General features: G+C 46.0%; 6 protein-coding genes across 6 annotated transcripts; 3 read left to right on the top strand and 3 right to left on the bottom strand.

The window, feature by feature from the left end:
* Positions 1 to 816: 816 nt before the first annotated feature.
* LY89DRAFT_684768 (uncharacterized protein) lies at positions 817 to 1173 on the top strand. Its single transcript, XM_018214946.1, has one exon. It carries the CDS (start codon positions 831 to 833, stop codon positions 1080 to 1082), a length of 252 nt encoding a protein of 83 aa, XP_018071019.1. The 5' UTR covers positions 817 to 830; the 3' UTR covers positions 1083 to 1173.
* Positions 1174 to 2645: 1472 nt separating this feature from the next.
* On the bottom strand, positions 2646 to 2958 carry LY89DRAFT_733668 (uncharacterized protein; the record flags this gene model as incomplete). The annotated part of the gene is made up of 2 exons (XM_018219832.1): positions 2646 to 2746; positions 2802 to 2958. The coding sequence occupies 2 exons, from the start codon at positions 2956 to 2958 to the stop codon at positions 2646 to 2648; spliced, it is 258 nt and encodes an 85-aa protein (XP_018071018.1).
* A 94-nt stretch (positions 2959 to 3052) lies between these two features.
* LY89DRAFT_669130 (uncharacterized protein) lies at positions 3053 to 3834 on the top strand (the record flags this gene model as incomplete). The annotated part of the gene is made up of 2 exons (XM_018213068.1): positions 3053 to 3314; positions 3701 to 3834. The coding sequence occupies 2 exons, from the start codon at positions 3053 to 3055 to the stop codon at positions 3832 to 3834; spliced, it is 396 nt and encodes a 131-aa protein (XP_018071017.1).
* Positions 3835 to 5086: 1252 nt separating this feature from the next.
* Positions 5087 to 7532, bottom strand: LY89DRAFT_718452 (uncharacterized protein; the record flags this gene model as incomplete). Its single annotated transcript, XM_018218417.1, has 11 exons — positions 5087 to 5523; positions 5573 to 5769; positions 5817 to 5876; positions 5924 to 5953; positions 6007 to 6036; positions 6093 to 6127; positions 6204 to 6263; positions 6368 to 6427; positions 6481 to 6540; positions 6602 to 7293; positions 7423 to 7532. 11 exons carry the CDS (start codon positions 7530 to 7532, stop codon positions 5136 to 5138), a joined length of 1722 nt encoding a protein of 573 aa, XP_018071016.1. The 3' UTR covers positions 5087 to 5135.
* An 813-nt stretch (positions 7533 to 8345) lies between these two features.
* Positions 8346 to 10020, bottom strand: LY89DRAFT_684767 (uncharacterized protein). The gene is made up of 2 exons (XM_018214945.1): positions 9231 to 10020; positions 8346 to 9184 (listed from the first exon to the last, which is right to left on the bottom strand). Exons 1-2 carry the CDS (start codon positions 9764 to 9766, stop codon positions 8536 to 8538), a joined length of 1185 nt encoding a protein of 394 aa, XP_018071015.1. The 5' UTR covers positions 9767 to 10020; the 3' UTR covers positions 8346 to 8535.
* Positions 10021 to 10084: 64 nt separating this feature from the next.
* Positions 10085 to 12665, top strand: LY89DRAFT_684766 (uncharacterized protein). Its single transcript, XM_018214944.1, has 2 exons — positions 10085 to 10315; positions 10446 to 12665. Exons 1-2 carry the CDS (start codon positions 10281 to 10283, stop codon positions 12382 to 12384), a joined length of 1974 nt encoding a protein of 657 aa, XP_018071014.1. The 5' UTR covers positions 10085 to 10280; the 3' UTR covers positions 12385 to 12665.
* The last annotated feature ends 599 nt before the right edge of the window (positions 12666 to 13264 follow it).

Below are 13264 nucleotides of genomic sequence, written 5' to 3'. Positions count from 1 at the left end.
TAAGGGTTAGAAGATTGGATTTCGGTATCTCTCGAGTCCGAGGCGCAGTCGTTTTTGTCTGGACGGTTGTCTTGCTAATGTGAAGTGTTCTTTGACGTTGATCGTCAAATACCGTGCGTAAGTCAATAATACAGGAAGTTTATTCACTTCCAAAGACTGCTCAAAGATGCTCAATGTATAAAGTGAGTCTCAAGTTTCGTGAGATCTCAACTCAACCTACCTCGCATACACTCCCGCTGCACGTCATATGAACACCAAGTTCGAAAATAATCCATCTATTCAAATCAATATAGCTGCCTAGCTGCTTGGCTCGCCGAAGTCCCCCATCGACTTTTTCGCTTTTGCAGATAAGCTATCAAGCCTTGAGTGTAGTGTATCATGCAGGCAGCCACTGAACATGGCGACCGATTCAATCTGTGAAAGAATAGCAACTCTTTTGGTGAGCTCTTAAGGTCTGTATCAATGAGCCGAGCAGCGCGACGTATTCAGGAAAGGCACAAGCTTTCAAAAGACAGTTGAGAAAGCAAAGAGTTTACCCATTCTTCGATGGTCTCAAATCTCCCAAAAGGATAGAAGTGGGATCGATCTTGACTGGATGCATCGGATTCATTTGGGTTTTTGACCAACACAATTGCGATGAATAATCGGGCCCAAAAGTGGGCTCGTACGCCATCTCTCCGCATCCATGCACTTGCATGTCAATTGTAAGACGTTACGCCGTGTGACTCGTGCGGTGATGGTAACATCGGCTACCGGTATCTGAACGTCTTCAAAGGCTGGCAGTCTTTTGAAGTCTGATTTCGTAATATCTGCAGACTTCGAATTTCAAAATGCCAGTCTCGGGAAATCTCGGCGCTCCAGCTTCTGCAAGTCTGTTGGAACTATCCAATGATCAGCTCTTCGTAGCATTTATATCTTCCAAAAGCCCAACGACAAATGAAGCTTGGTGTCCCGATGTGCGCGCAGTCCTGCCAATTCTCAACGCTGCATTTTCGGGACCCGACACGCCAGAATTGGCATTCATTGAGGTTGGCCAAAAACCGGAGTATGCCAATGTCCAAGCCCCCCTCTCAACCTGCTGACAACTCATGTTGCAGGTGGAAAGGTCCCAATGTATATAGAGCCAACTGGAACGTCAATGCTATCCCAACCTTGGTGAAGTATGAACGCGTGGATGGAGAGGTGAAGGAGACAGGACGGTTGGATGAGGATGGGATAAAGGACGGGAAGAGTCTGCACAGCTTCATTAGCGAGTAGGACATCTGGGCTCAGATGAAATTGTGAGGCGGCAGAGAGATTGATGCGTATGTGAACTAGCCATTTCAGCAGTAATAAGTTTCCTCAACCAGATGTTGTACAAGCATCCAATTACTTAGATTCGTGAGGCTTCAAGTGTGATGACTAAACTCCCGTGATTTCGCGGGGTAGCCGACCCCTCACCTGAACCTCTCGCCATCAACTTTCTTCTCACCTATATATCCTAGACATGAGGTATATCCATATTGGCAAAGCACGTTCTTATTGAATGGTTCTGTAATAGCTTCAAATTTAGCTCCGTCCTTGATGTCACTTAAGACATACCGAATGATATCAACGTTCCCGTTGGAACATGCTTTATCCAAAATCAGGTAGGATGCAGATTTCTACTGTTCGGGAAGGGACGGCGGCGGAGATATTGAATTGACGAGATTTTGGCGGAGCGCTTTCCTAGAGGCCAGTAGATTTCGGCGATAGTCTTGGACTGCTTCATCGCTGCTGAAAGAATCGAGAAAGTAATGACCGGACGCGGCGCAGCATTCTCAACAGTTCAAACTCGCCGGTGCCGGCAGCAAACGTACCAAGCAGAAGGAGACACAAAGTCCTGTCCATCGCACCCAAGAATACGACGATTCTTGTCTCGCAGACAATGAAGTGGACGAAAATAAAAAGACCGTTTGAGAAGCAAACTGTTCTCGATTTCGGAGACTCAATCGCGGATCGGTGAACAAGAGTTGGCAGATGCGAGGCACTCCCATTACGTTTGGCAAGAGGTTATGAAGATACTCTGCACTGATTATGAGATTCTAATTTGTCTTCAATGTTTTCTCCAATATATTGTAACTATAACAGAAGCTGCTTTGCTACTCCTAGCATTCATACAGCAAGTCAGGGTTGTAAAGTACTGCCAGAGCGGATCATGTGTACCGTACCTTCTTATCACCTTCCCGAAGCAGTGTCAGTCTGTAAAAACCAGATCAGCCAGGTGTTGGATAGCTTCGTGTGAACGGAGGGGCTCATTCATTATTTCGTAACGATTTTGCAACAGAAGAGCAAGTGTAGAAATGAGGAGGGTCTTGAGGAGTCTTGGCAACATTGTGGCTAAACCTTAACTGAACCGCGGTTCGCAAGCAAATTCAAAGCTAAAACTCAAAGCTAGATATTCTTGATGTCCGACTTTGAACCAAATCCTGTAGGAAGCCAAATTTTATCTCTGGATGTCTCTGCCAATAAAGCCGATCTGCCAGTGAAGCTACTGACCTGGGACGTGCCACGTAAAGATGCTAAGTGAACTAATTCTTCAGGAGAACTTGGTAACTCCCGTCCTTCCTCTGATAATATGGCGAAAAGAAATCTCACTCAGTCTCCGTTCCTATAGTATCTTCCATCTAAGTATGAATGAACTTCTCCCAACCCAGATAAAGGTCAACACCCTCCTTGTTGCCTCTGATATTCAGTGGCCCTCCAGCTCTTGCGTCCTCGAGACTGCCTGCAAGTAAAAAAATCAGTGATTGTGTAAAGGCCCTGGGGAAGATATAAGATACCTGAGCCAAATTGCTGTTCAGCTTCTTGCGCAAGTCTAGTAGCTAAGGTCTCGACAGCTGCTCGGAAGTCGAGCTCGGGAAAAAGGAGCGCAAGGATCGCTGAAACCGTGAATGTGAAACACAAGACCAAGCTGATAGAGGCTGTGTTGAGCCTCATGACCACTGTGATGTTAGGAGAAGCATCTTATATCTCTATGATAAGGATCCTTGCTGACGTTCACCGGCTTGACAGATCGGACGGGTGAATGAACATGGCATTCGTGCAACTGTGGGGTCAGCAAAGAACTTCGAGGAGTTGTTTGAACGACGAAGACGACTTTGGTGTTGGTGTTGAGCAACTATGTAATCTCCTGTTGGGTCGTAGATCGGACTGGGGACGGTTTGTGGTTATGTGGAAGTGGTGGCCATTGGATAGAGCGGGGCCTTTAGAGAGAAACCATGAGGCTCGAGCTATGACACCGGATCAAAAGAAAGAAGAGCAGATAGGAAGCGATAAGTTGATAGCCAATAAAGGTAAGAGTGGCCGCGATTGGCTGATAGCCTACTTCGGGACTTGGTACATTACATGACCGATTACTGAAGAAGGGAAGGAAGATCCAAACGTCTCTTAGTATCCGAATCTAAATACTGTGCGTGGAGAGCGCTAGGCTACTTGGGTCATCTCATAGCGAGAGAAATGCGAATAGCTTGTATTTGAGCATTTCGATCTTGAATGATGTTTGTTGTAGAGATGACAGACATTGACGTGCGCAAGTCGCAAGTCCCTTGACTCCTCTACCGCCACCCAGGGCTATAAAGCAGTAAATTAGAGTTGAAAATTCCTATTTAGTGGATCTAAGGTCTACTTTAACTAATTCATCCTTCCTTCCTGTTACACAAACTCTACCAAAGCTTTCAAGGATCCGCGGCCGCACAATTCGATCTCCTGATATCGCAACTCATCTGCTCCCCGATCTTTGCCATTCTCGACTCCAAACAAACAGAATACACAGAAGAGAATTCGAGATACTCCCCAGCAGATCGGAAGATCTGATTGAAGATCGCTTGCCCCGACGTCGAAGAGTGAAGTCGAACCCTCCCCCCCCGGAAAAAGAGAGCACCCGAAGCTAAGGCTGAGATTTCGCAAGACGCTAACCCCAAGCGAAACATGCACGTATAGGATTAAATAAGGATTTTTCATGCCATGATGCGACTCGGGCTTGGCCTGGGGTTAATTCATGGTTCAGAGCAAAACTAAGACCCTGCAGTTGAGGATAAGTGCATTAAAGGACTGATGTAGCTGCTTAAGACTAGGGTCCAACTCCCTTACTCACTCGAGGGGGGCCAACGTGCCCTCTGGTTACAGGACCCATCGATCGAAGCTTCCTCTCTGCTTAGAAATGGGTTTCGACCTACCTTTTTGTCGTTTTCGTCTATTCAAAAACTTTTTTTTTGAGGTTTTTTTCGCTTTTCGTCTTTTGTTTACATGTACATTTTTTTGTGCTCGCTTAACGCGTCCATACACACTCGATGAAAGTAAATGCGGCCGCTCAAAATTCAGAGGCATTGCTTTTGTTTACTTTGCTGCTTCGATACCTGATTGGAGACGCGTCTGAGAAGGAATGATATACATTCTATTTAGAGGATCCGCCGCACTGTTTCAACATCTTTTATGAGCCCACAGACTTTGCACATTCCAAAATGAGAAGCTGAGCACAGATGCTAGATTATATGATGCTTAAGCTGAAGATGAATTGTGAGAGTGAATGTCAACAACTCAAAAATGAAGCAATTCACTTCAAAAGATTGAGCCAGTACTTTACTCATTTTCCCATATTCACTTCTTTGACCGCTCCAAAGTGTGTTAAACTTCATTCTCGCGCATTTTAAATAAGCTTAGAGTCTTAAATAGCATTTTTCATCTTCTTTTCGCGCAATGTTGACGTCGAGGATGGACCCACAAATTAGCCGAGAACTCCCTATCACGTGGACTCCACTTCTATTCTTCCTCCACTGCTTGGATTGATACCTCTAGGACTTTTGCAGCGAGGCACCAATCGAAAGCTACTCATTGAAAAGCAGATTCAAGATATTCTAAAGCAGATTGAGAACCTAGATTGCCGCGCGATAAAAATTGAGAATTGCACGAACCACTTTCAATTTTATGAAATTTGCTTCATTTGAGCACCACTATTTCATAACCCAGGAGATTGATAGAAAGTTGATACTGGTTGCAACTTTTAAGTCTTGTATCAAACATTCAGTGTCACTAGACCTGTGACTCTCAAACAAACGAATTATATTAACACCATGTTCTATATCCGTATCCATGCAAAGTGCCAAACCTTATTATGTCTATCCCCCTCCTCCAGCAGTGACAACCACCGAGTCAAGATACACAGCATCCCAATTATTTCTCCAGGATGAAAACTGAGGGGCACACCATGCTCCGATAGTTACCTCCAGGCTTAAAGATGACAAGTCCGTGTTTGGGAACGTGAGCTGTACCGGAGACCACGAATACTCCGGATCATCGCCAAAGAACAGATGCTGGGGTCTTCCGCACAGAGGAGTTCCAGCTGCAGGGTAAGCACAAATTTGTGCGAAACACTGTTCGGAGTTGTAATCGTCACTGGTAGCGTACATGGCGAAATCGTAAGTTGCACCTGGACAAACGGCCAAGGTTTGCGAGAGCGTCACAGGTACAGTGTCGTGTTGTCTTCCTTGCTGGAACTGAATTGCACTGTATGATTGTAAGCAGAAGAAACGACGAAGCGGAGTAAAAATCTCACATGCTGTTTTCTCCTGTGTAGGAGTATTCTATCCCATCACCATCGCTATAGCCATTTCCGATTGAAATGTAGTTGGGATCAAAAGCTCCAGGTGTCCATCCACTGTAGTCTCCTGTTTCGAAGTCACCATTCACGATAGTTGGCACTGCTGAGCATGCTGGGGCTGTTGCATAAGCAGTTACCACAACCACTGCAGTCTACTGGAGTCAGTTTGCATAATCGGAAAGAGGTGAGGCTTGCTTACCTGGTAGTTGATAATGGTAGACTGCTGGGTCTGGATATCTATAATGGTAGATACTTGAGTCTGGAGGAACCTTAGCCTCTATCTTTTTTGACATGAAGTAAGCTTACCTGAACCTCCACAACGATAGATTCTTGGGTCTACATAGATCGATTAGCCCTCGCCGACGGTCACAATGAAAGGAGATACAAACTTGAGCATCAATAACAGTAGATTCTTGAGTCTGGGAGCGAAGTTAGCAATCTTAATCTTAGAAGTATGATCTGATGGAAGGTTTACCTGAACATCAACGACAGTAGCCACTTGAGTGACTTCTATTGTTTACACTAGTACTTCATTCGAGATGAGGCAAAAAATGAACCAAAGCTAGATGGGAGCATCATGACTTACGAACTTGCTCCGTGACAATCTGCGTCACGGCAGCTTCAACGGTATTCACTTGGGTAACCTCTGCGACTAAATTAGCTTAGGCCTTCTATCATCGAAAACAAGCAACTGAGGTTAAAATTGCTCGGAATGACCAGGTTTCAGCGTAGATTGATTCATGTACTTACGAATTTGCTGTGTAATAAACCGAGTGACATCCTCTTGTACGGTAGAAACTTGCGTAACCACTGAATCTATGTCAATTCCGATTCTTCATTTCATGACCAACAAGGATACTCACGGTCTTGAATTGTCACATCTTGAGTGATATCGTTCTCCACAGTTGAAACTTGCGTGACCTCTGAACTTGTGTCAGTTCTTATCTTTTCTTTCGTATCTGCAAGAGATGATGCTCCACTCACGAGCTTGCACAGTCACAACTTTGGTAACATCATCTTCCACTGTAGAGATCTGTGTATAGACTTCTTGCACAGTTGAGAACTGTGTGACATCGGCTTCTATAGTTACCTGCTGTGTAACGTCATCCTCAACGGTTGAAATTAATATCAAAATCCCATTTACTGTTGAGAAGTCGGTGACATCGTCTACAACAGTCGACAGAAGCGTGGTTATAGGGACGATAGGGACGACAGGGGCCGGAGTTGTCGTGCTTGAATAGGTGGCAGAAGCAGAGCTTTGAATTGTGCTTGCTGCTGCGGTACTGCTCAAGTCAGGAGAGTTTGGCTCTGATGTCGTGGTGCTGACAGCCGCATTATTCGGGCTTGAACTGCTTGATGGAACACTTGATGTAGTTTGAGCCTCGGAACTAGAAGCTGGTGAGGAGGAGCTGACGGCCGCATTACTAGAAGTCGTCGATGCTGGTGTACTCGCATTTTCCACGGAAGAAGTGCTTGGTGAGCCCTGATCAGGATTCGCAGCTGTGGAAGAAGACGAAGATGACGAATATTGGGCCGCGTTTGAAGAGGCCTCGATCTGAGATGAAGATTCGCTAGAAGGGGATGACATAGAAGAGTATGCCAGACTGGAAGAGAGTCCACATTGATAGACGGTATTGGTTACAGTCTCCTGCAACTCAGTGGTGATGAATATCACGCTGGTGGGGTAAATCGTAGAAGTGACAACGGACAACGTCAGGGTGACTGTCGGGCAGATGTCAGATCCATCATCGCGGTTATACAAATTGAGATCTGCATCCTAATCACATACGTTAGTACCAACGTACGACCGGCCTCTCCTTGGATTCTTTACTGCCTCGTATTGTGACCTTCGAGACAGGTCGCGTGGAGCACCCAAAGCGCAAGAAACGAACAAAAGAGTGACGATGAAATGCATCCTAACGATGCTAAACGAGTGACTACAACGACAACGTTGACAAACAAGAAGGGAACAGGATAAACAGTGGAAGGACTGGAGAGAAAATTGAATGTCAACTCGACATATACTACGACATGAGACATAACATCTCCACAGGTTCGAGAGGTAGAGAGATTCGATGGTGCCAAGACCATTGGAGGCTGAGGCTTGATCGAATGTATGCTCCTGTCTCACTCACTCCGAGGACTTCTTTTGAAGCAAAATGTTTCGTCGACAACCGATGTGCTCCTTGGAGTGATGAAGTCAATGGCAACAGCAATGCTCCAACTGCAAGGAAACAGCCACATAGGATCTAGGCCTTGGAGAGCCTCGGTCGTGTAGATAAGCACATGTCGCAATTTGGTGAACGGATTTGTGGCTTGAGGCAGAATGGTGCGTGCCATAAAGAAAATATTCGGAGAATGCAGGCCAGTCGGAGACGCAATGTTTGTCGCCAAATCTCCCCTTAAAAGATCCATATAATAAAAAAGCAACAAGGAGAAGTCGCTCGTATACGATGAGACATATAATGGTGGAGGACAAGCTTCGCCAAGGGGGAAAAAGCAGTTCATAAAAGTTGATGCGTTGGGAAGGAGCTTTTCCATCACAGCGAGAAAAAGCTTATTTATGTGGAGTGTGCCCATTGTCCCCAGTCGAGAATGAACCATTCAGAATGTCCGAAATATGAAAGATATTGAAGTTCGAATTAAACGCGGAAGAAAGGAGAAAACTATCGTCGGTCGCCATTACATAAACAGCTTTTACTGTAACCGAATGTGGGTGAGACTTCTCCACGGCCTCACTCTCAGGTGGTTTATTTTATTCTCTAACAAGAAGTTGTATCATGTCTCGTAGATGTCCCAAAACGTCGTTCATTTCGAGTGATACGCTTATCGAGGTGATCCTGGCAAAAGACATCGCTAAGTTCTGGGTATCAAAATAATCATACAAGTACAGGCACACGTTTGGCAATTGCCAAAGATCATGGAGCTTCCAGGTATGTCCCTACCAACCAAACCAACGAGCAACCAGCCAAAGCCCATGCTCCAATAGCCTTCTTGCCCCACCACTTATCATCGACTTCCACTTTCGAAGCTCTGATCCTCTGGGGTGTATAAGCCTCAAACAGTGGGTGGGCTGTGCTAGAGTTCTCGCTCTCAGCAGCCGCAGCATCTGCTTCGTCGGCTCTCTTCCTTAGCTCAGCAATCTTCTTTCCTAGAGCGAGGATATCTTCCTTCCATTCTGTGGCATTCCCTGCATTATCAACCTCCACATTCTGCACGTTTCCGAAGAAATCCATCACCAGTCTCTCCCTCCCGCCTGGCTCGCCTCCTGGGAATAAATCCCATCTGACTCCAGGATGTGAATGGATCTTTGACTCATCATAACTGTCAAATAGATCGCCAAGTGTCATCTTGCTGCTTGGCTCCCTGACTTGCGTCTCCAAGAAATCCAAGTTGTAGTATGTATATCGATCAATGACTGCGACTCCGACATCATTGTCCGCATGGTGGGAATAAGATGATTGATCGATTTCGGAGGATCCAGTAGCAATAATATTCGGCGAGTAGAATTTGCTGTACATCGTATTTGCTTGACATGTATCGATCATAAAAAGGATTTCGTGATATCTGTATTTGTCAGCGTATGTCTCTCGACACCATTAACAAAGCTTACCTCTTCTTCTCCCACATCTGCTCAAAAGCATCTGCCAGATCAAAAGCGCTGATTTCCTCTGCATCCTGAAATTTCAAGAACTCATTGCCTCCGTGCCCAGTCATGTACACCAGGATATTACTCCGATCATCCGTCAACAACCTCTTACTCCTAGGCATCTCCTCTCCCATTCGATCCGTCAATAACCTTATGAAATTCTCCACCGTTACCTCATATCCTCTATAATCAACCTCAATATTGTCTCCATACAGATCTACCGCTCTGTCCGCATTACTATAAACCGTTCCCGGGAAAGCATTGCGAGGATTGCAAGCCATGTCATCGGGAAGCATAAGGATGATCTGCGAATCGGGTATGCCGAGACGCTTCACGGTTCGATAGAGGGATAGGACATTGGCTAGGTGGCGGTAGTTGAACCAGAATCTTGAGGTCGAGACCAGGACTGCCCAGTTGCTTGTGTGTTCTGCGGATACGAACGTAGGAGCCAGGAATGATGCCAGCACCAGAGGCAATTGCAGTAGATTGTTGAGCTTCATTTCGGCGGTTTTGTTCTGAGTGTGAGAGAAGAAGAGTCAAGGGAATGGTACGGGCGTAGATATGTTGTCGAGGTAAGAAATGTTGATGTTGTCCGGAGCTTTCCCCTGAAAGCCGTGTCTTACCAAGCATCGGCTTTAAACACAATGCTATTGCACGTGATGCTCCAGCTCTGAAATTACCTTATGCCCATCGAGGTAGAGTAATGAATTGAATGTTACTCTCAGTCAGATGAAAAGGTATTGTGTTCTATTCGAAATACAATTTTTTCCTATTTTAAGGTATTTTGAAGCGTTGTGATTCAATCATTGATGTGGTCTCGATAGAGTCAAACGCCGCTTTACGCCGCCCAAGCATTTAGCCTAAGGTTCAGTCCTTGCGCTATCACATGCGCATTATCAAGCTTTGATGCCCCGCTACGACACCACGACTGATTTCAACCTTGTCTCATGAAGCTTCAAGCCTCAAAAGACTCCAAGTCGAAGTTTATTCCTCTGGTGTTGATGTGCCAATGTGATGGGGTGGCCACCAGCTGTTATTATTGTCGTCAGGTATGTCATCCTCTTCTTTCTTATGCCTTCTAGCTGCGAGGGGCGATTATGAATGTTTCAACCGCACGGCTGGCTATGCAGGTCATGGATGAAGCCAGCTTGGCAAGAATTGCTTCTGACAGACCTCTAGGCACGGCGCTCGACTTGACGCTGCTGATAAGCAATGGCATCTTACATCTCCTACTCCTTACGACCCTCCATTGACCTACGGTGGATGGACGCAATCGAGAGCGCTGGGTGCTCGAATTGCGAACATCCTGCGAACGCGAGAGACGGACGATGAGATTCCAGTATTCCCTGGGGCAGAGAATGGAGGTAATTTGAGGAAAAGAAGGCATAAAGTGGCCATTCACAGCTCCCCATTCTTGAGATGTGTACAGACCTCTGTCGCCATCAGCGCGGGGCTGGCTCAGAATCCTGGCCATATACAACCCAAAACCTCTGGATCCCCAGCTATCAAAGCCACCCACATAAGCGGCTCTCCAAGAATACGTCCTCTTACTTCCACTGGGTCTCCTCGCCTCGCTCCAATACAAGAGCCTAGCAAGTCCTTGAAGGCAAATGGGAAATCTACACCTCAAGAACAGCCGGAGAATATCAAGAAGTCGACTGTGCGAGTTGACGCATTTCTTGGGGAATGGCTGACACCGGATTATTTCGAGTTGATTACGCCTCCACCGAGCTCAGTGATGATGGTGGCGGGAGCAAAAGCCGACTTGCTGAGAAGGGAAGACTACAGCAATTTGGTACACTTTCCAGATGTCAAAACTACTCAAGGATTTCCAGGCGGATGGGGAAGCCCTGTAGTGATGGCCGACAGGGACAGAGACGAAAGCCCATTACCAAGTCTTTCAAGTCTCGGAGCGGCCCTACCTCGAAGAGACCGAACAAGCAGTTTGAGCAGTGTTGGAAGTGCCAGGAGCATGCACAGTCACAAGAGTGGAGTTAATCTTCAGTTGGCAGCTCCTCCTGAACACGGTATATACATGCCTCCTATACCAAGCTATGCAATTTCCAACGCGGATCCTATTCCACCTGGCTATGTTGCGCATGCGAGAGATGCATGCGTCGATGTTGACTATCAATGGGACAGCATGCGAGAACCTCAAAATTGGGGTACTGGTGGAGAGTATGGCGAAGAATGGAGTCAGATGCATAAACGATTTCGCACTGGAATTCAATCATTACTTGGATGGTACACTACAGCCGACGACCCAGGACGACTCCTCACAAGAATCCCAAAGTCTCCCACCCACCAAGGCACAACTGAGGATGAGGATGCGGAGGATGAGGATACAGATCTTGTGATCATCCTGGTGACGCACGGTGCTGGATGCAATGCCCTGATTGGCGCATTGACAAACCAGCCTGTTCTATTGGACGTGGGTATGGCTTCGCTGACAATGGCTGTACGCAAGCCAACCCCCGTCAATTCTCCCATTTCGTCCCCTGGTGCATCACCAAGACACTCTCGCGTGTCCTCGAGAAATTTCACCATCTCTGATCAATACGATGTCAAGCTTGTTGCAAACACAGAGCATCTTCGTACGAACAGCACATCTTCAATCCCACAAGCGTCAAGAACACCCTCCATAGCAGGGATTTCCGCATTCCGCGAACGCTATGCTGGTGGTTCTCTCGACGGCTCGAACTTCAGCAAATCAAAACCTGGAGTTACAACGTCCTCTGCATTTGGAAGCATTCGTCGAACAGCAACCATCGCCTCCGCGGTGCCCAGATCCTACACCCCAGCAAGGCAATCCTCGATCGGATTATGGAGCGCTCCGTCAGCACAGGAAGAAGACGAAGATGCCGTCGAAGAACCCGAAGATGATATGATCCTGAACTTCGGCGATGATGGAGCCAATGACCTGAAGCGCGAAGACGAGAAAGAAAACCCAGCCGTATCACTTCTGGATGAAAAGATAGGCCCAACACACGCTGTAGAAGAAAAAGAAGACGATGTGGCTCCATTGGGACTTTGGGGCTCACCTAGACCGCCTGGGTATGCCGAGAAGATTCGAGAGATTCGACCAAAGAGGAGATGGACTGTCAATGAGCGCGGTTGATCACAAAAATTGGAATTTCCACGAACCTTTCATTCATTCTTTCATGCATCCATTGCGATAGACACGAACGACGCATTAGATGAGCATCACAGAGACGACCCAACCATTCAAAATGCATTACATCGAGCGAGGGAGTTTTGGCGTAGGTAGGCGGGCTTGAGGATTTTACTTCGCGATCTGGCTTAGGTTGATCTGGGCATTGGGATGCATGGAAAATTGTTGGTAGTATATACTCAACTTCTCACCTAAGGAATGAAAAGAACTCTCTCTCTCTCTCTGACCTACATATGACTTTAATTTCCTGTCGCTAATCTTCTTGACAATTAGCAATTTTATTGACAACAAGACTTTTATTCGCAATGAAAACTCTACACTTTGTAGTAGGATAAGAAAACATAGCCCAGATCAACAAGCAATTGAACTAGAACCAGCTCTCCCGGCTCCCTCTTCGACATCTATGCTTGTTCTCCGCGTGAACCTTCTGTGATACATCGAATTATAATCTTGCCGCGAAAAGATCTGCTTTTATATTCTTTCTTTAAATCTCGATCTGTAAATTTATTTTTTTAATTCGAAAATTCGAAAAAATTATTTTAATTTCCGTTTTATTATTATTTATTTATTTATTGTAGAGGGGGTAAGAACATGAACCAGCAGTACGCGAAAACAACCAAAACAACAACAAGTAGGCACTGCGCGAAGCAGACCACTATTCGCAGTAGTAGAATAGGTTTAAAACATCATAAAAAGCATTCGAAAGCATATTACTGTAAAAACTAAGAGTGGGAGAAGAGTTGTTGTTATTCTAAGAGTGCGCGACCACAATATATGGGAAGCGTCACATGATAAACTAGACCCAGTTGAGTATAGTGCTAGGGAA

The sequence above is a fragment of the Mollisia scopiformis genome, assembly GCF_001500285.1.
Source record: "Mollisia scopiformis unplaced genomic scaffold LY89scaffold_12, whole genome shotgun sequence".
Classification (NCBI taxonomy): Eukaryota; Fungi; Ascomycota; class Leotiomycetes; order Helotiales; family Mollisiaceae; genus Mollisia; species Mollisia scopiformis.
This window is presented reverse-complemented; position numbering and strand designations above follow the sequence as displayed.

Coding starts and splice junctions, on each gene's coding strand:
- LY89DRAFT_684767 (XM_018214945.1), bottom strand. CDS start 9,766: ATGAAGCTCAACAATCTACTGCAATTGCCTCTGGTGCTGGCATCATTC. Junction 9,185..9,230: donor CAGATGTGGGAGAAGAAGAG/GTAAGCTTTGTT, acceptor TGACAAATACAG/ATATCACGAAATCCTTTTTA.
- LY89DRAFT_684768 (XM_018214946.1), top strand. CDS start 831: ATGCCAGTCTCGGGAAATCTCGGCGCTCCAGCTTCTGCAAGTCTGTTG.
- LY89DRAFT_684766 (XM_018214944.1), top strand. CDS start 10,281: ATGGGGTGGCCACCAGCTGTTATTATTGTCGTCAG. Junction 10,316..10,445: donor GCTGTTATTATTGTCGTCAG/GTATGTCATCCT, acceptor ACAGACCTCTAG/GCACGGCGCTCGACTTGACG.